Source organism: Ursus arctos, unplaced genomic scaffold, assembly GCF_023065955.2.
Source record: "Ursus arctos isolate Adak ecotype North America unplaced genomic scaffold, UrsArc2.0 scaffold_23, whole genome shotgun sequence".
Classification (NCBI taxonomy): domain Eukaryota; kingdom Metazoa; phylum Chordata; class Mammalia; order Carnivora; family Ursidae; genus Ursus; species Ursus arctos.
In genome coordinates this window covers 19,313,520-19,334,690 of record NW_026622908.1, presented here as the reverse complement: position 1 = coordinate 19,334,690, position 21,171 = coordinate 19,313,520, and the positions used below count along the sequence as shown (strand labels likewise).

The following is a 21,171-nucleotide window of genomic DNA, read 5'->3' as shown; positions in this document are numbered from 1 at the left end:
TTTATGAGAAAAATCAATAAATATAAGAAATTTATGTAGAGATCTTTGATCAAACTTACCTAGCAAACTTGTCATTATTAGTGGATTTTGTTTTAACTGGTTCCAAGCTATTGTATTCCAAAACGTGTTCCTTCATTTGTTGTCACATTTTAAATGAATGGATGAGAAAGCTTAAGAATATTTTTACTGAACTGTATTATGTTAGTTTGTAAAGGACTTCTTTAGCCTTCTGTTTGTGTTTTTACTAGTTGAAAAGGTGTTCATTTAAAAGTCTATCACAGTGAAAAGATCTATCCATGAAATAAGTGGACTAAATTCTTTTTCTTATCCTTATAGTAAAATCACTTATATTTTAAATATAAAATTTTTGGCTTATATGTAATTTCAAATTATTTTGCCAGGTAGTATATTTTCTCAGGGTAACTTTTTATGGTATTTAATAGTATTTTATAATTATTTTTTAAAAGTAGCTTTCCTTTCAAAACAAAATTTGTCTCAAAGCTTTTATTAAACAGTGTCAGTATTTACTTTTAACTGCTTTTTATTCAGCTGTTTACTGAATGGCTCTTGAGAGTATTTTTTTCTTTTCTTTTCTATCCTAGCCATTCTTATTTGATTAGTGATGGTTATTTCCTTTGGAAAGCCCCAAATAAACTCATCTTAATTAAATTCACTATAAACATATAAGATCTTCTCAGTGATACATATTATTTTCAGTAGATACAAGATTACCCCAATTTAATTATCTTATTGGTAACTTATGAGAAATTTGACTCATCTTTGAAAGCTACAAATACTAAATTTATTGGCACAGGTAAGTAATGTCGTCAATGAAAGTTAAGGGGGGTGATAAGAGATAAGAGAAAGGGAGGTAGACTGAGAGAAATGATAAGAAATTTTTAAAAAGAATAAGTCAGGTGTAACAAAAGCAGGATGGGAATCATAGGAATTCTTGATTATTCAAGAGATTCAGAGCTTTTTTTTTTCTTTTTTGACAATTTATGAGACTTAGTGTCTCTCTAAAGGACCATACATGAACTGTAGACTGGCACAGTGACAGCTAGCCTATGATAAAACTAAATGATATTCTTCCATCTAAATGAATACCCTTCAGCTATTGCACGTACAACTTGTATATTCTGAAATAGATGGATCTTACATAGTCATTGGGGGATTATTGGTGGATGAATGGGATGGTTTTGGTATTTCACTCTTTGGAAGCTGTATGAAAAGTGTTAACTGCTTATAATTTTTAAATATAAAATGAGTTTTGGTATTTGGATATATAAAAAGTGAACTTCAGAAAATAACACTGGATTTTTAAAAATCCGTGAAATGTTAGCATAATAAAGTATTTGATGATGAAACTGAGAGTTCTCCCAAAGTTAACATTCAGCTTAAAAATAATGAATGGTTAAATTTTGTCAAATTTCTGAAAGTTTTGAGTATGTCTCAGTGGTCTCAAATGATAGCACAAAGTCCTTTATGGGGCTTCCTTCCTGGGAGCTTATTGAAACTTTAGATTCTGTAGCCTTGCTCTCACAAATTCTCATTCATTAGCTCTATGATGGGAGCCTGGGAATTTGGATTTTGAATTAGATTCTCAGGTTTTTTGCTGCTGCAGTCACATTAAAGCTGTGAATACTTTAAACCTCAGTGAGGGCAGTTATTTCCTCTGAAAGTGCATCAAAAAAACCAAACCAAAACAAAAACAGGTTTAAACAAAATCTTCATAGGTTACGGGGATCAGAACTCCTTAATTTGTAGTTCTAGAAAAATACCCTCTGCACAAGTCTTACAGTAGATTTAACATTATAGATTTGAACAATTCATGAGCAGCCCTGAAGGTGATTTTGAAATGGCAGGAATTTGAATTACTTTGATGGAGAGGCTGCTGTGTGAAAGTGAATTCTTTAGCTCTTGAGCAGAGTACACCACTCAGCATCCATGTCTTTTTTTTTTTTTTAATGTCATCTCTTTTTTTAATTTTTTTTTATTATATTATGTTAGTCACCATACAGTACATCCCTGGTTTCCGATGCAAAGTTCGATGATTCATTAGTTGCGTATAACACGCAGTGCACCATGCAATACGTGCCCTCCTTACTACCCATCACCAGTCTATCCCATTCCCCCACCCTCCTCTCCTCTGAAGCCCTCAGCCCATTTCCCAGAGTCCATAGTCTCTCATGCTTCATTCCCCCTTCTGATTACCCCCCCTTTCTTTATCCCTTTCTTCCCCTACCGATCTTCCTAGTTCTTATGTTCCATAGATGAGAGAAATCATATGATAATTGTCTTTCTCTGCTTGACTTATTTCACTTAGCATTATCTCCTCCAGTGCCGTCCATGTTGCAGCAAATGTTGAGAACTCGTTCTTTCTGATAGCTGAGTAATATTCCATTGTATATATGGACCACAGCTTCTTAATCCAGTCATCTGTTGAAGGGCATCTCGGTTCCTTCCACGATTTGGCTATTGTGGACAATGCTGCTATGAACATTGGGGTGCATATGGCCCTTCACTACGTCTGTATCTTTGGGGTAAATACCCAGTAGTGCAATGGCTGGGTCATAGGGTAGCTCAATTTTTAACTTTTTAAGGGACCTCCACACTGTTTTCCAGAGTGGCTGCATCCATGTCTTAATGAGTCTGTTTTTCTCTTCTTGTCACAATAACTTCCATGCAGGTTCTGAAATGGACATATATATCTTTCAGTTATTTTATTTACAACCATTATGTGGGAAAAAAGTATCTTGTGTAGATATCCTTGAATTTGAGAAATCACAGGAAGTCTCAGGAATGTCATTCTTGTCCAAATGAGGGTAAATGTAGTAAAACTGTAACATCAGGATTTTTCTTCTTCACATCTACTTCTCTCTCCTCCATTTCTTTAAATGCTAATATGCTCACTAACTTCTTATTAAAACAAAAAAAGGTAATGATTTTAATCACTTCTTCAGCTGCTTGTACTTTAAAATGCATTAATTTCTGTAAATTGGTTGCCTCAATTAACATTAATACTTTACTCTTTTTTCCCTGAAAAGATGCATATATCTTTTTGAATTAGTGTTTTTGTTTCCTTTGCATAAATATCCAGAAGTGGAATTACTGGGTTGTATGGTATTTCAATTTTTAATTTTCTGAGGACCCTCCATACTGTGTTCCATAGTTGCTGCACCAGTTTATATTCCCACCAATAGTGCATAAGGGCTTCCTTTTCTCCCCATCCTGGCAAACATTTGTTCTTTCTTATCTTTTTGATATAGCCAGTCTGACTGGTGTCAGGTGATATCTCATGGTTTTGATTTGCATTTCCCTGATGATTAGTAATATTGAGCATCTTGTCATATGTCTGTTGGCCATCTGTATGTCTTCTTTGGAAAAATGTCTACTCAGGTCCTCTGCCTATTTTTTAATTGGGTTATTTATGGGATTTTTTTAATTTTTTGGTGTTGAGTTATGTGAGTTCTTTATGTATTTTGGATATTAATCCCTTTCCAGATTTATTATTTGCAGATTATCTTCTCCCATTTAGTATTGCCTTTTCATTTTGTTGATGGTTTTCCTTAACTGTGTTTCCCTTGCCTGAGGAGACAGATCCAGAAAATATTGTCAAGACTGATATCCAGGGGATTGCTGCCTATGTTTTCTTTTAGGAGTTTTGATTTTGGGTCATAAATTTAGGTCTTTAATTCATTTTGAGTTTATTTTTGTGTATGGTATAAGAAAGTGGCCCAATTTTATTCTCTTGCATGTTGCTATCCAGTTTTCCCAACACCGTTTATTGAAGAGACTCTTTCCTCATTGTATATTCTTGCCTCCTTTGTCATAGATTAATTGACCATGTAAGCGTGGCTTTATTTCTGGCCTCTCTGTTCTGTTCCATTGATTTGTGTGTCTGTTTTTATGCCAGTACCATACAGTTTCGATTACTATAGCTTTGTAGTATAGTTTGAAATGTAAGATAATAAATTTGCATTGTTTCAAGCCCTAACTTTACAATAAATATGTGTTGTTTCGAGCCCTAACTTTGCAGTAGGTATTCTACAGCAGCGACAGGATGCTAATAACATCTGTAACCAGTTCTCAGTTTATCAGTCTTTTTTATTCTGAGAGTTCCTAATCTCTGCTCATGCATGACCTCAACTCATGAGATTGAGAAAATAAAAACCTGGAGCAACAGCTCCCTCATTTGTCTGCCATCAAAACTGACAAAACTACCAATATCTGAACCCTTCCTGTTTTCCTTCTAATTATGTTGGAGAAACTGTCCCAACTTCTGTAAAAAGCCAATCTATTTTTATTTTATCCCACCCTCTCTGGCCTTGAATGATTGATTGATTGATACACACACACACACACACACACACACACACTTATGTGTTCTATATATATATATATATATATATATTTCCCTATATATACACATACACGCACCTGTGTAACCACTACTTGAGCTCAAATACCTGCCCCCAAAATTTAGCTTTTCGGACCTCTCCTCACTGATTAGTTTTGTTTATATTTGACCTTCATAAAAGTGAGTAATATAAATGTAATCATGTAACATGTATGAAATCATACATCATTTGTGTTTGTCTTTTCCACTAACATTATATCTGTGAGATTTATTCATGTTGTTGCATGTAACAGTATTTTATTCCTTTTCATTGCTGTGTAGTGTCCTGGTATAGGAATATACCACAATTTATTCATTCTCCTAATGGTTGGTATTTGGGTTGTTTATAGTTTTGAGATATTATGAATAAAGCTGCTATGAAAATTCTTGTATGTGACATTTAGTGAATAGAAGCATCTCTTTCTGTGGGTATATATTAGGATGGCCAAATAGTTTTCCAAATTAGTTGTATAAATTTATTCTTTCATCAGCAGTGATTGATGGTTCTAGTTGCTCCATATCTTTTTCAGCTTTTCATATTGTCTTTGTAATTTTAGCCACTGTGATGGTTTTATGGTAGTATCTCTTATAATTTGCAGTTCCCTAATAAAAAATGATGAGCTTTTCATATCAGCCAATTGGATATCCTCTTTTGTGAAATCTTCCTTTCTGTTGCTTAATTTTTGTTAGGTTGTCTTGTCTTTTTTTTAAATGATTGTTTGAATTTTCTGTATATTCTGGATGTTCCTTTTCCAGACAGATACCTAGAGATCACTGTATCTTTCTATACAGATATAGATATTTGCTCCCTGTTTATTTGCCTTTTTAAAAATGGTGTTTTGATATATAGAAGTTTTTAATATTAGCAAAATCAGATTGATCAGTCTTTTAGGGTTAGTGTTTTAGCCTTACCCAAAAGTATTGAAGATAATGTGCATTTTCTGCTAAAAGTATTAATACTTTACCATTCATATATTTGTCTGTAATCGCTCCCAAATTAATTTTTGTACCTGGTGAGGTTATGGGTCAAGGTTTGTTTTTTTTTTTTTTTTTCCTCTAGTATGCGTATCTTTGACCTAACACCAATTATTAAAAAGACCATCCTTTTCCCACTGGACTGTACTAAAACGTTTGTTATAAATCAGAAAACCATATAAGTGTAGCTCTGTTTTTTGATTCCATTGATCTGTTTGTCTAGATTTACCACATACAATATTCTGTTATTGTAAACTTATCATGAATCTTGATATTTGAAGTAAGCTTCTCCAGTTTTATTCTTTTTAATGTTTGCCTTGGCCAATCTAGATCTTTTGCATTTCTATATATGTATCTTACAATGAGTATGCCATTTTCTACTGTAAAAAATTAATCCACTGGAATTATATTGAATGTATAGACCAATTTGAGGGAGAATTGATAACACTGGAAATGCTTTGAATCCCTAAATACAGTATATCTTTCTGTTGTTTAGGTCTTCTTCATTTTCTCTCAGCATTTTGTAAAGGTCTTACATGTTTCCTTTGACTTTGTCTTAAGTATTTGATGATTTTTAATATTGCTATATATGATATTTTATCATTTTTTAAGTAAGTCATATGGTATTTTAAAATTTTGTTTTCTAGTTGGTTTTTGCTAGTACATGGAAATTCAGTGATTTTTTTGCATACTGATCTTGTGTAAAGAGACCCTGCTAATGCATATGTTTATTCATTTTCTATATAGAGAAATCACATTTGTTACTGATGACCTTTTAACTTCTTCCTTTCCAGGTTTTATACCTTTCTTAGTGAATTGTCATTAGTTTACCATTAATATGATATGGGCTCTAAGATTTTGTTATTGTTGTTTGTTATTGTAGATAATCCTTATAGTTTAAAAGAAGTCCCCTTCTATTCCTAGGTTTATCAAAAGAAGTGTTAAATGTTATCAGATGATTTTACTGTGTCAGTGTGGGTGGTCACATGATTTTCTTTCTTTTTTTCTTTTTATTCTATGAATAAATAATTGATTTTAAAATGTTATGCTGGGGTACCTGGGTGGCTCAGTTGGTTAAGCATTGGGCTTCACACTGGGCACAGAGCGTGCTTGGGATTCTCTCTCTCCCTCCCCCTTGGAAAAATGTTATGCCAACTTTCTATCCTTGGAATAAACTCCATTTGCTCATGCTCTTTTTTATATACTATTGTATTCAGTTTGCTGAATTTGTTTAGGATTTTTTTGTATTTACGTCAATGAGAGAATTTGTTTTGTAATTTTGCTTTCCTGTTATGCCCTTGTCAAGTTTTGGTATCAAGGTTATACTGACTGTGTAAAACCAGATGGGAAGTATTCCTTCATTTTTTGTTCATTTACAGAGTTTATGATTGATGTTATTTCTTCCTTAAATGTTTGGAAGAATTTTATCAGTGAAGCCATCTGGGCCTGGGTTTTTCTTTGTGGGAATATTTTTAATCATAAATTAAATTTCTTGTATACTTAATAGGACTATCCAGATTTTTAATTTCTTCTGTCAGTCTTGGGAAGGTGTATCAATTAAATTTAACTTAATTTAAAATGTTAGTTATTAGGCTGAAATTTTTTTTTAAGAAGATTTTATTTATTTATTTGAGAGAGAAAGACATAGCCAGTGAGAGAGGGAACACAAGCAGGGGGAGTGGGAGAGGAAGAAGCAGGCTCCCAACAGAAGAGCCTGACATGGGGGGCTCGATCCCAGAACTCCGGGATCACGCCCTGAGCCGAAGGCACACGCTTAACAACTGAGCCACCCAGGCGCCCCTAGGCTGAGGTTTTTTATAACATCCTTCTATGATCTTTAATATTTGTCAGATCTCTAGTGTTGACTCCTTTTTTTAATCCTTATACTGATAATTTGGGTTCTCTCTCACCTTGTTTTTTCTTTGATCAGATCAAGACTTCCTACAGTTTATTAGTTTTACTAATTTTGTAAAACAACCAGCTTTTGGTTTCATTAATTTTGCTATTGCATGTTTGCTTTTTTATATCATTGATTGTGTTATTATTTTCTTCTCTATAGTTTCTGGTTTTAATCTGTGCCTCTTTTTCTGTCTTTCTGAGATAAAATTAGGTCATAAGTTTTCATCCTTTTTTATTTTATTTATTAAAAGCTATAAATTTTCTTCTTATTGCTATAGGTGGCTCCCACAAGTTTTGATGTCATATTTTCCTTATTTATTTATTTTTTTAAAAGATTTTATTTATTTATTTGACAGAGAGACAGCCAGCAAGAGAGGGAACACAAGCAGGGGGAGTGGGAGAGGAAGAAGCAGGCTCATAGCGGAGGAGCCTGATGTGGGGCTCCATCCCTTAATGCCAGGATCATGCCCTGAGTTGAAGGCAGACGCTTAACCGCTGTGCCACCCAGGCGCTCCATATTTTCCTTATTGTTTACTAAAAAATTGGAATTTTTAAAGATGTATGTTCTTTAATTTGCATGTATTTGCAAATGTTTAGTTACCTCTTTGTTTTTGACTTCCAGTTTAACTCTTCTGTTAAATATTTTAGAGAATATAGAATGATTTTTCAGTCCTTTGAATTTTTAAAATCCTTTTATTCTTATGAAGTATTTATTTTTGTCTTTAATATTACCCTAGAGCCTGTTTGTTCATTTATTGATATAAATAAATGGTGAATCTGTGTGGAATTTCTTTCACTTTCATTATTTTTGCTACCAAAAATTTAAAGTTTGTGAGTAGGAAATGTGGCTTTTTTTTTTCAATCCAATCTGACAATCTTCATCTTTTATTGGTATATTCTTTTAGATTTAATGGACACTATTTTTGAATGAAGTCTACCATCTTTCCATTAATTTTGTGTTTTTGTCATGTTTTTCTTTTATTTCTCCTGTCTTGTCTTTTGTAATCATAGGATTTTTCCTCACTCAAATCTTTTTTCCTTCGATTAACTTATTATCTAATCCTTCAGTTTTTATTTCTTACATATTATAACATGAATTTTTGACTTTTTATTAATTAACTCAAATACCACTTTAACCCTTTTAGAACTGTGCCGAAACTTACTAGTTTAACTTCATTTAACTCCCTTCTACCTTTTGTGCTATTGTTGATATAAATAATACTTTAACATGTCTTATGGCCCTTAAAACATTTTTGTTATTGTTTTAAATGGCTTCATTATCTTTATCCAAATATGTGCTCTGAGTTTTCTTTGTTCCATTTTGCAATTGCCTGTTTCATTTTGTTTTTGCCTGAATTACTCCCTTATTATGTATTTTATTACAGGTGCTCTGGCAAAAATTTTCTGAAAACTTGTTTTCTGAAAATGTTTTTTATTTTGCTTTAGCTTTTTTAAGGATTTTTCACTGAGTATAGACTTATAGATGGGTACTTTTCAGCACTTTAAAGTTGACATTGCATTTTTTTGTGGTTTCCATTTATCTTATAAAAAGTTAGCCATTCTGTTGAACAGACAGAATTATGAATTTGAAAATAAAGCGGCCTATATTTCTGACCACTTTTAAACTTTCCTCATTGTCTTTTTTTTTTTTTTATGAATCACATTTATATGTGTAGACATACCAGAATTTAAATTCATGTTTAAGGCAGTATTTCATTGTCTTTTTTTTTAAAGACTATTTTCTTAAAGCAGTTTAAGATTTACAGCAAAACCGGGGTAGATACAGAGATTTCCCGAGTATTCCCTGTCTCAACACATGCATAACCATGTGCATTATCAATATCCCCCTCCAGAGTGGTACATTTCTTATAATTGATGAGCCTACATTGACACATCATAATCACTCAAAGGTCATAGTTTACATTACAGTTTATTAGTTTATTCTTGGTGTTGTATATTCTTTGGCCTTGGACAAATGTGTAATGACTTGTATCCATCATTATAGGACCATAGAATTTTCAGAGCCCTAAAAATCCTCTGTTCTTTGCCTGTTCATCACTCCTCCCAATCCGTGGTAACCATTAATCTTTTTACTGTCTTCGTAGTTTTGCCTTCTCATTATCTTAATTTTTGTAGTTTTATGGTACTGTGCCTGGCTGTATTTTGTTTGTTTCTTTTGATTTATATTGTTTAGGGTTTGCTAAGTTTCTTGAACTTGTGAGTTAATGTCTCTTATCAGTTTTGGAAACCTGTGTACCATTATTTCTTCAAAATATTGCTTCTGTCTATTCTCTTTTTCTTTAGATCCATGATTATACTTGTTTCCTATATTGTCCACCTGTTTTCCTTTCTGTACTTCAGTCTGATTACTGTCTCCCAACCTACCTTCAAGTTTACTTCTGTTAGGCCGAGTCTAATCTGCTAGTAAATGTAATGAATTTTAAATTTTAATTTATTCTGTGGCTTTGTGTTGTATGGAATTTTCACTTGATTTTTTAATAGTTTTATTGTCTGCTCAGCTTCACCATTTTTCCCTCATTTTTTTGAATGTTAGTCATTCAATGTTAGTCATAGTTATTTTCGTCTTTCTATTAATATTAATATCTGAATCACCTGTTTTTTTCTGTAGGAATTCCAGTCATTTTGTTCTATTTTATAACATGCTTTGATTGAATGAAGTCACTTGGTCATATTTTATAGCATGCTTATAATCATTTGTTGAATTAAATGAAAAATTATAATAACCCAATTTAAAAAACTGTTGGGGGAGTGAATAGATATTTCTCCAAGGAAGATATATAAATGGCCAGTAAGCACATGGGAAAGCTGCTTAGCATCATTGGTTATTAGGGAAATGCCAATCAAAGCCACAGTGGTATCCACTTCACTCTCACTAGGATGGCTGTAATGAAATGTGGACAATAACAAGTGGTATTGGCAATAATGTGGGGAAATTGGAACCCTAATACGTGGCTAGTGAAAATATAAAATGGTGCAACTACTTTGGAAAACGGTTTGGCAGTTCTTCAAAAAGTTAAACACAGCCTTTGCATGTGACTCAACATTTTTACTCCTAGATCTGTATCTGAGAGAATTGAAAACATGTGACCACACAAAAACTGTACACAAATGTTAATAGCACATTCGTCGTAATAACCAAAAAGTGAAAACAACCCAGATGTCCATCAACTGATGAGTGGATACAGAAAAATGATGTATCCATGTATTGGGATATTATTCAGCCATAAAAAGGAATGATGTGCTGACTCATGCTACAACAAATGAACCTTGGAAACATTGTGCAAGTAGAAGAGACCAATAAAAAAAAAAATACTCCACATATTGTATGATTCCATTTGTATAAAATATCTAGCATAAGCAAATCCATAGACACATGGTTGCCAGGAGCTAAAAGGAAGAGGGGAAAAAATGGAGAGTAATTGCTAATGAATACAGGGGTTTTTGTTTGTTTGTTTTTCTTTTGAGATGATGAAAATGTTCTGGAATTAGATAATGGTGATGGATACACTAAAAACCTTGTGGATATACTAAAACCACTGAATTTCATACCTTAAAAGAGTGAATTTAATGGTGTATGAATTATATCTTTTTTTTAGAAGGCTTTCCTACTCCAAGTTTATAAAAAGTATTATAGGAGTTCTAAATAATGTGTTCTTTCTAGGAAAATTAAGGGTTTTAGTTTTGTTTTGGAGGTAGGTAGGTAGTGTATGAATAGGTTGCTTTAATCCTGTCTAGGGTTGGTTGTAGTTTTTGTTAAGGCTGATCTATTTCAGTTTTGCCCTCACTCCCAGTGGTAACCTTACCGTAGTCCTAACTAAGATGGGTAAACTTGGAGGGTCTTAAAGTCCAGCCCATGTCTCCCTCACCTTGAATGGTTTTCTGTGGTTGCTAACATTTTGCTTAGGTTTCTAGCCTTTTTATCCTCTGTTTACTGCTGATACTCTGGGAGTCACACACTGCTCAGTGGCAGTTTAGGAGTTGGCTAACACCTCATGGAGAGATTACATGCAGACTTGTGGTCCCTTCCTGTTTGCAGCTTGGCCCTCACATGCCATCTTCTTTGACAACCACAAATTCCAACCTCTGTCTTGGATAAGTAGGACTGCCACTTTCTCCTAAAATTCTTATTTTCCTGTGCTGTGAATTGGCCAATACTCTCAGAGAAAAGGCCAAGTGAATGTGGAGCTTACCTTATGTTCTTCCCTTCTTTCATAGATCCTAGCCCCTTACTTTCTGCCTAGATTGCTGCCTACTGCATCTAAACAGCTATTTTGTATATTTTATTCAGATTTTGTAATTGTTTTCTTGTTTTCACCAAGAAGGTTAATCTGGTACAAACTACTCTGTCAAAATTGGCATTGAAGTCCTCCTCTTGCCTCCTTTCTTCAATGTTCAGTCATCTATTTCCCCATCCTTTTTCCCTCTCTCATCAGTAATTGCTCCTCATCGTTAGCCTCTCTCCCTGTGGGATTCTTACCATTGGCTCTCAAAGCATGCCGATATGTTTCTAGGTTTTTAAAAAAACCTGTTCAGTACCATATTCTTTCTATTATTCTACTGCAGTGGTTCTCAACTGAAGGTGGTTTTGCATCCCAGGAACATTTGGTAATGTCTGGAAACATTTTAGATCATCACGACTGGGGAAGGGGATACTGCTGGTATCTAGAGGCCAGAGTTGCTAAAATCCTACAATGTCTAAGATAGCTGCCCACAACAAAGACTTACTTGTCTGGCCCAAGTGTTAATACTGCTGAAGATGAAAAAACCTGCTCTACTTTTTAGCTGGCCTGAGTAGTCGGACTTTTCTGAAGAGGTGACTATTTATGTTGTCTCCTTTTCTACATCTCCCTTTCATACTTTTTAATAAGTTTTAATTTTTTGGGGCGCCTGGGTGGCTCAGTCGTTAAGCATCTGCCTTCGGCTCAGGGCGTGATCCTGGCATTCTGGAATCAAGCTCCACATCAGGCTCCTCCGCTGGGAGCCTACTTCTTCCTCTCCCACCCCCCCTGCTTGTGTTCCCTCTCTTGCTGGCTGTCTATCTCTGTCAAATAAATAAACAGAATATTTAAAAAGAAAAAAAAGCTTTAATTTTTTTAAGGTAGTACCCAGATGATTTTTAAGAGTAAAATAGTGCTATAACACTTAAAAAGAAAATAGCAATATTCTCCTAGCACCCCTTAGTTACATAGTTTTGGCTAGTTAGATGTAAATGGAACGAAGGTGTTTTTTTTCCTGGATAGAAAGATAACAAATTAGTAGGCAGTAAACTCTTAATAATTTTTTCTGCTTGTAACTTGGATGTAGCAGCTCATATTGTTAGAAAATAAATATCTTCCTTGTTTGAATTACTGTTGTTCTAGTTTTCTCTTGTTTGCAGTAGAATAAAATCATCACTGAGATAGGGATTATTTTTTCAAGACTTGTCATGTATGAAACTTGCTTTGAGCTCTGGTGTTCCAGTCTCATACACATCCATTTGAATATATCATGGATATATCAAATTTAACATGACCAAAACTGGACTGTTTTCTATTACAAATATGGGTATGCATAAAACCCTGTGGATAGACCTCCATTTACCTCCTCAGTCCAGAAACTTGAGAGTCATCCTGATTCTTTCCTTTTTCTTGCCGTTTATTTTGCCTGCTAAATTTCTCAAATCTATTCATTTCTCTCCATTTCCACTGCCATCTCTGTAGTGAGTCCAGCCCAGCTGACCAGCCAGCATTTTTATTTCTGCCCCTATTCCAGTCCTTTTCTCTGCATAGCAGTGAGAGTGATATTAAATTGAAAATCGAGTCATTGTACTCTCCTGTTTACTTAAGATCTTTCAGTGGCTTCACTTCACTCAGAATAAAATGCAAAATTCTTCAAGACCTTGAATAATCTTGCCTATCTTTTTAGTCTCATTTTATGTCCTTCATATAGTGCTCCACCCTTCTTTTAGTTCCTTAAGCACATGCATGCTGTTTTTTTTCTGCCTATAATGTTCTTCCCATCCCCGCCATAATTATAATTTTCTTGTCTTTCAGAACCTAACTTCAGTGGTATTTCCTTGGAGAAATCTTTCCTGATTCATCCTAAAGAAAATACGCCCCACTCATCGGTCTTTATCACTTTATCCTAATTTTTCCTTTTGGAAAGTACTTAATATATTTATGTGTTTGTTTGTGACATCTGTCCCAATAAACTATAAGCTCTATAAGGACAGGCATCATGTTCAGTATTATATTTCTAGAGTTGAATGCAGTATCTGGCATATAATAAAATCTCAGTAAATATTTGTTGAATGATTGAATGACTGAATGACTGTAAGAATACCCTTTTCCCCACAAGTGCTTCTTTTTTAAAAAGTTAAGTTCTATAATAAAGTTGAAAAAATAGTACTATACACATTTGTTTACACTCCATCTGGATTTACAATGAACATTTTGCTATATTAGTTTTTTCTATTCTTTTGTATATATATCTGTATGTAAATATGTGTGTATATATGTTTATGTGTCTGTGTATAAACTTCTCTATCTACATCTACCATCTCTCTTTCTCAGTAGTAGAAGTAAACTATATGAAAGAAAGTTGCAGACATGACATTCTTCTCTAAATCAGTGTTTCTCTCCTATGAACAAGATTGTTCTCCTGCACAGTTGTGATATTGTTAAATTTAACATTGTGGGCACCTATGTGGTGCAGTTGAGTGTCTGGCTCTTGGTTTCTGCTCAGGTCATGATCTCATGGTTGTGGGATTAAGCCCCTCACCAGGCTTCACGCTCAGCATGGAGTCTGCTTGAGATTCTCTCTCCCTCTGCCCTTCCAGCTCGTGCTATCTCTCTCTCTGAAATAAATAAATCTTAAAAAAAAAAAAGAAATTTAATATTGAAACAATGATGTATTTGATTTACAAACCATGTTCAAATTTCCCATTATCTCCATGATATCTTTAATTGCCTTTTTTTTTCTCCCTTTCACTCCAGGGTCCAGTCAGGATTTCATACTGTATTTAATCATCATGTCTTTGTATTTTTTTGTAATTAAAATCATAGTTTTATTATTTTTTTCTTTCATTAAACATATTTTTTTAAGTGTTCAAGTTATTGTGTTGTAGAATGACCACAGAGATGTATGGAATGGATATGTCTGATTATTCATAATTATATTTAGGTTACACATTTTTAAGAACAGTACACAGATGATAATGTACTTGTCATTGCATCATGTCAGGAAGCTACATCATATCAGTTTCTGCAGCTAGATTTGCTCACTTAGTTAAGATAATGTTTGCCAGATTGCTTAATATAAAGGTATTTTATTTAAATAATAAGTTATTTACTTTAATACTTTGCACAGATCCTGTTTACCAACAACCTTTCACCCAGTAATTTTTAGCATCTATTGACCCTTGCCAGAATCAGTTATTACACTGGTAGTAGTTTTATTATTCCCTCTGTATCTATTAGCTGGCATTTTTTGATAACGATCTTTTCCTGTCTCCAACACATACATCTTTTTTAAAAAATCAGTATGTACTTGGGACGCCCAGGTGGCTCAGTCGTTAGGTGTCTGTGGTCGGCTCAGGGCGTGATACCGGCGTTCTGGGATCAAGCCCCGCATCGGGCTCCTCCACTTCTTCCTCTCCCACTCCCCCTGCTTGTGTTCCCTCTCTCGCTGGCTGTCTCTCTCTCTGTCAAATAAATAGATAAAACCTTAAAAAAAAATCAGTATGTACTCAATAGATTTTATTTTAAATCTAATATATTATCCATTACTGTTACTACTTTTTTTTTTTTTTTTTAATCCCACATTTGGCCAGTGGGAGACCCTTTAAAATGGTTCCTATGTCTGCATTTGTCTTTGAGCACATGCTTGCTTTCTGGCACAAGATTGTGCCCTAAACTATTTCTCCTATTGGGGAATGATATTTGGAAAACAAAAATCTGAGTGCTAAGTGTGCTCCCTACTACTGCAGTGTCATTGCTTCTTTTCAGTGGTCAGAGCTAGGATGATATTTTATATAGGCAGGCAGGCAGACATACACACGTATTTCTTTATTTAAATTAGTTTGTTTTTATACCTCCAATTTGTCCTTAACCTCTCATTCCATATTTCTAGCCTCTTTCTAACATTGAGAATCTTGCTTCCAATATTTTAATGTTTACTCATTTGTATTATCTGAAATACACATAAAAGAACAATAAACCTACTAAGAGAAGTTTAAGATTTCATTTGCAGTTTTTTTTTACCTTAGACTACATCTTTCTATACTGTGTTCAAAAATACTTGAATTGCTTCTTCTGTTTGGTAATGTTGGCATTTTGAGTATACAGATAGGCTTATTTTTCTTATTTGTTTTCAATTTTAAAATTCCCTTTTTAAATCTTTTTTGTTTACTTCTGGATTTTTTTGGCTGTGTAAAAGCATTTGACTCAGAACTGTATATGGACGTATATTTGTTCTTATCCCATTCACATTGTTCCCACCTACTCCCTTTATAAATGTAACCATTTTCATTATTTTCTGGTTTCTTTTCTTTTTTTTAAAGAAATTTATTAGAGAGAGTGAGCAAGCAGGGGGTGGGGAGAAGTAGAGCAAGAGTGAGAGATAGAGACCACAAGCAGGGGGAGCAGCAGGCAGAGGGAGAAGCAGTCTCTCCACTGAGCAGGGAGCCCGATACAAGGCTCATTCCCAGGACCCTGGGATCATGACCTGAGCCGAAGGCAGACGCTTAACTGACTAAGCCACTCAGGCGCCCCTGGGTTATTTTCTTTTTGGAAAAAAAAAAAAAATTATCTTTCCTTCTTCCAGAAATGATAAGTTACTATATATACTTTTTTGCACCTTTTTAAAAAAGTAGTTTACCTAGAAATCATTTCATATCAGCTCATAGAACTGTTTTTTCCCCTATGGATGTATAGAACTCCTTTGTGTAGATATACCCTAATTTAATTAACCTGTTTTCTATGGATGTGTATTTGACTTGTTTCTGATTTTGCTATTTCAGATAATGCTAATATAAAGAATCTTGTGCACATGATGTTTGAATCTTGGAGCTGTATTTTGGATAATTCCTGAAAGTGGGGGTGGTTGGGTCAGAGAGTAAAATGTATATGTCATTACGATAGTCACGTTCCTCTTCTTAGAGATTGTCTGTTTTCCATAACCATCAGCAGTGTTGCAATGCCTGTTTATGAGAATTACTTCATTAATATCAAATATTGTAAACTTCTACATGATGAGTTGTTTTTTTAGCAAGTGGTATATTATATCATCAGCGTGCCTATGGGAAACATCTGACACACTCAAAATAGGATAATTTAAGGAAGGTTTAAAAATAGGATAATTTAAGGAAGGTTTATTTACAGAAACTAATTACAGAAGTGTGTGCAAGATACTGGAGAATCACCAGGGTTGGAACAAGATCCAACATCAGTAAATCTGTTTTCACTCCTAAGCTTGAAGGGACCAGGAAAAGGAGGGGTTATAGGAACCTAGAAGAGCGATTACTGCATAGCAGACTGCCTTTGGTCCAAAGACATAGTGAGCCTAAGAAGAGTCTACAGGTAAGGAACCAGGAAAATATATAACTCTTCCTTCCTCTGACTTGCTGCTGGAGTTCAATTAAAGGTTACAGGAGTGCCTTGATGTATTTCACATAGGTCAGTTTTCCTAGCGCAGAGAGTAGTATGGAGAAGGGTGGAGAAGGGACAAGCAGAAGTTATCTAGTGCATGTATGCACATATAGATTCGTGGACCTTTGAAATAACTATGTAAACCAGAGGTTTAGAACCTTTGTCTTAATCTTTTTTCCTAGTAAGGCTAAGTGCCAGCAGTGTGTGGCTTATTTTGTGTTTTATATGAATGCTACTTTCCACTCTGAGATTACTCTTAAAAAAAAAAAAAAAATCCATGAGCTCTTATTGTCAATTTCAATATTTCTCAACAGTGCTTCTCAATGCACTTTTAAAATACAGGGTCAAATAGTCTTTATCCTCAGACTTCTCTCCAAATAGCTTCATAGCTATCTTTTCCCCCTTAAGAGACTAATATCCAAAGTAGTTTTAGATACTTCAAACTCCATTCTGTTACCAATATCTATTGTGAAGAAACAGTGTCTGTTAACTTCTTTATTCTGATCACTCTCATCTATTAATTTTATTATTTTATGAGACCGTTTCATCACAAACATTGTATTTGGAGTTGGGCATTGTCTGTGTTATAAAAAAAGGCTTTATGGCCCCAATTACTTCTGAATGGGAGTTAATAACAAACCTTCTCAGTGATTCAGAACCACTGTATAGTTACAGCATCTTTGTGTTTTTGAGTATGTTTTTTAACCAAGTGGATTCTATTGCATAATCCAATGTTTTAAATTTTGGTAGATGGCTAAGTGATTTACCCTCTAATTTCACCTTTCACCTGTATTAGCAATAGCTTCTTGGTGAATGCCATATGTTTCCTCTTGTTTATTAATATATCTCCTCTCTAATATCAGGTTAAGCCCATTTTTATTTTAGTTTTAAAATGTAGTATCCATCTCACTACTTTTTAGGATTTATTATCATTTTCAGAACTAAGCTAAGGACTTACCCATTTTCCCCTAATTTTATAGTTAGAGCAAAGTAGTTCTTAGGCAACCTAATTAACTTTATAGATAAAATTTACTCTATTATTATTGTGTTTTTCCTCTTAAGAGCCTGTTTGAATTAATAGTTTCAATAATGAAGGGTTTTTATTTTTAAATTACACTTTTTATTTTTTGAGCTTATACTATAAATTACTAATTTTTAAAGTACAACAGTTATAACTAAACCAAATTCCTTATTCCTCCTGATGGAAGGAGTTATTTTTCATATTAAATGAATGATTTAATGAGAAGACTTTTCAGTATGTTACTGACAATTTCTTTTGTCAGTGAATATGACATTAACATGTCTCTTCATTAACCAAAAATCTCAGTGGTCTTCTCATCATTTTGAACATTATAACCATTCTATAATAATGAAGATACGGAAGGTATAGGAGATTGGGTTCAAAATTCATTCATTAATTTCTTCAGATAAGCCTTCTGTTTACTGTCTTCTTTAGTAGGCCCTCGGATTCAAAGATGATTAGCACAGTCACTGCCCACAGACATATAAACAAATGTAGTGTAATAAGGGAAAAATATATAAACAATATAATTTGGTAAGCATTATAATCAGTGTATGCCTAAGGAAGGTGAGTGACACAAAGCATAAGTAACATTTCTTGGGAGGGTGTCAAGGAAGACTTGTTAGAGGAGGAGACATAGTAAATGTTTTTTTTTTTTTTTTTAAGATTTTATTTATTTACTTGACAGAGATAGAGACAGCCAACGAGAGAGGGAACACAAGCAGGGAGAGTGGGAGAGGAAGAAGCAGGCTCCTAGCGGAGGAGCCTGATGTGGGGCTAGATCCCATAACTCCAGGATCACGCCCTGAGCCGAAGGCAGATGCTCAACCACTGTGCCACCCAGGCGCCCCAATAGTAAATGTTTAATAGGTGAATGAACACTGATAAGTAATATAACACAAATAAAAGATATAATCCTATGCTGTAGGCTGTAAAATTCTATTATTTAAAGATCAGTTAGCAAGAAACTTAAATAATTGAAAATACAACTAATGTTAGGTTATAGAGCATATGTGGATTGCCAAGTGAATGATACGGTAACTAGCATTTATTGAAATGCTCTGCAACACAGATTACATGTCTGATTACATGTAATCCTTACTAATTCTCTTAGTTAGGTATTAAGTCCATTTTATTTTATTTTATTTTTTAAATTTTTTTTTTTTTAAGATTTTATTTATTTATTTGACAGAGAGAGAGACAGCCAGCGAGAGAGGGCACATAAGGGGGAGTGGGAGAGGAAGAAGCAGGCTCCTAGTGGAGGAGCCTGATGCGGGGCTCGATCCCAGAATGCTGGGATCACGCCCTGAGCCGAAGGCAAATGCTTAACAACTGAGCCACCCAGGCACCCCTAAGTCCATTTTATAGATGGAGACTCAACGAGGCATAATAACTTCCTGGAGGTCACACAGCTAAAATATGGTGGAGCCAGGTTCCAAATTCAGGCAGATCAACTTTAGAAACAGTGCTCTCAATGTATATATTTAAAAAAATGAACATGAAGACCCATGGGAACCTAGAAAAGAAAGAAAATCTTGCCTGTTGAGAGCATTTGGAGAAGAGTTACAAATTAGATAAATGATGGGTATCATGAAGAATATTCAGGCATGGGTGTTGGTATAAATGTGTTCACTGGCAAAGTTTACTTGAAGAACAGACCAATATGATTGAGTAGTCAGGTCATATAGGAGTATCAGGGAAGATCAGGTTGGAAACTGAGGATGGGATGGAAGCCATCTGTCATGGATCCTGAAAATGAGTCTAAGTAATCTGTACTTTATCCAGGGGAGAGCCATTGAGGTTATGGGAGCAGGGCAGGAATACAGGAATGAATCAGTGTAACGTAATGATTAAGTTCTTGACTCCATCATTTTCCAACTTTGTGATGCTGAGTATATAAGTTAACTATTCTTAGGCTCCTTTTTCTTATCTATAAAATGAGGATAGTAATAATACCTGCAGAAGTTAATTTGTAAAGCCTGACATATAGTAAGTATTGAGCAAATGTTAACTTATTATTATTGATTTGTTTCAGTAAATTTAATCTGAGAACAGTGCATAGTAGCCTAGGCCTACACCTTAGGCCATTAGTTGAGAAATTCTTGAAACATAGTTGTAACAGGTAAATGGAAAGGAAGGGACAGATTACTAGGAATATTTTAGTGAATAATATTAACTTTTTATGTAGCTTTAAAAAAATCTTTATATAGTTCTTTATGTTGTTTCATAGTATTCATGCATTCATTGTATCAATAGTCAATAGCTGACAACTGAATGTAACTGTATAATTTACAAAGCACTTTGACATGTTATTGAATTTTATTCTCAGAACCATTCTGTAAGATATTATTTCTAGGCCAAGAGAAGTTAAGTAAGTCACTGAAGATCACACAAGTTAATGAAAGTATCAATTTAATACTTGAATTTGCATATACCCATTCGAGTGCTTTCTCTTTTATGTCATATTATGGCAAGAACTGATATAGCAGGCAACAGTATGAAAAACTATTATTAGTACTTTGAGAGAGTTAATATCTTTTCTTAGGTATTTATATTAATACCAAGAAAAAAATCAAAGCATGAAAGGAGACAGATAAAATCAGAGTCTAGGGGCGCCTGGGTGGCTCAGTCATTAAGCGTCTGCCTTCGGCTCGGGGCGTGATCCTGGCATTATGGGATCGAACCCCACATCAGGCTCCTCCGCTGGGAGGCTGCTTCTTCCTCTCCCACTGCTTGTGTTCCCTCTCTCGCTGGCTGTCTATCTCTGTCAAATAAATAAATAAAATCTTTTTAAAAAAATCAGAATCTACTAGTTATCTAATTTATATATAAACCCAGTGATTTTATCTGAATATACTCTCTGTTCAGTAGATCAAAATATTAAGTGGTTTTAATTTGCCATTTAAAATGTCGTTAGGACAAATGAAAATAAGCTCTTGCTTTTTCTGCACCACGCTGTATTAGGCATTTACTAAATTCTGGGTGATTGTAAATATTTTATAGTTGAGCTATTTCTTAAGTGTTTTAAATAGTATTGATTATGAAACTTTTTGAAATTTACCATCAGGCCAGTGGTGGCAGAGTCGGCATAGAACTATGCTTCGTGGTGTTCTGGGAAAAACCTTTCGACTTGTTGGCTATACTATTCAGTATGGCTGTATAGCTCATTGTGCTTTTGAATACGTTGGTGGTGTTGTCATGGTAAGTCTTTACATAAAAGAAAATAGTAA

At 34.3% G+C, this 21,171-nt stretch overlaps 1 protein-coding gene across 8 annotated transcripts in view; it reads left to right on the top strand.

Annotated features, from left to right (window-relative positions):
• IMMP1L (inner mitochondrial membrane peptidase subunit 1) overlaps positions 1–21,171 on the top strand; it is an 87,686-nt gene that overhangs the window by 33,029 nt on the left and 33,486 nt on the right. For 6 of the 8 annotated variants that reach the window (XM_026512179.4, XM_026512182.4, XM_026512188.4 and 3 more), the window contains one exon: positions 21,009–21,142. In XM_026512179.4, the coding sequence (XP_026367964.1) occupies positions 21,009–21,142 (134 nt within the window). Of the gene's footprint in view, positions 1–16,743; positions 16,852–18,673; positions 18,812–21,008; positions 21,143–21,171 lie in introns of those variants that run through there. The other 2 variants (XM_048215740.2, XM_057317244.1) reach the window with 2 other exon arrangements.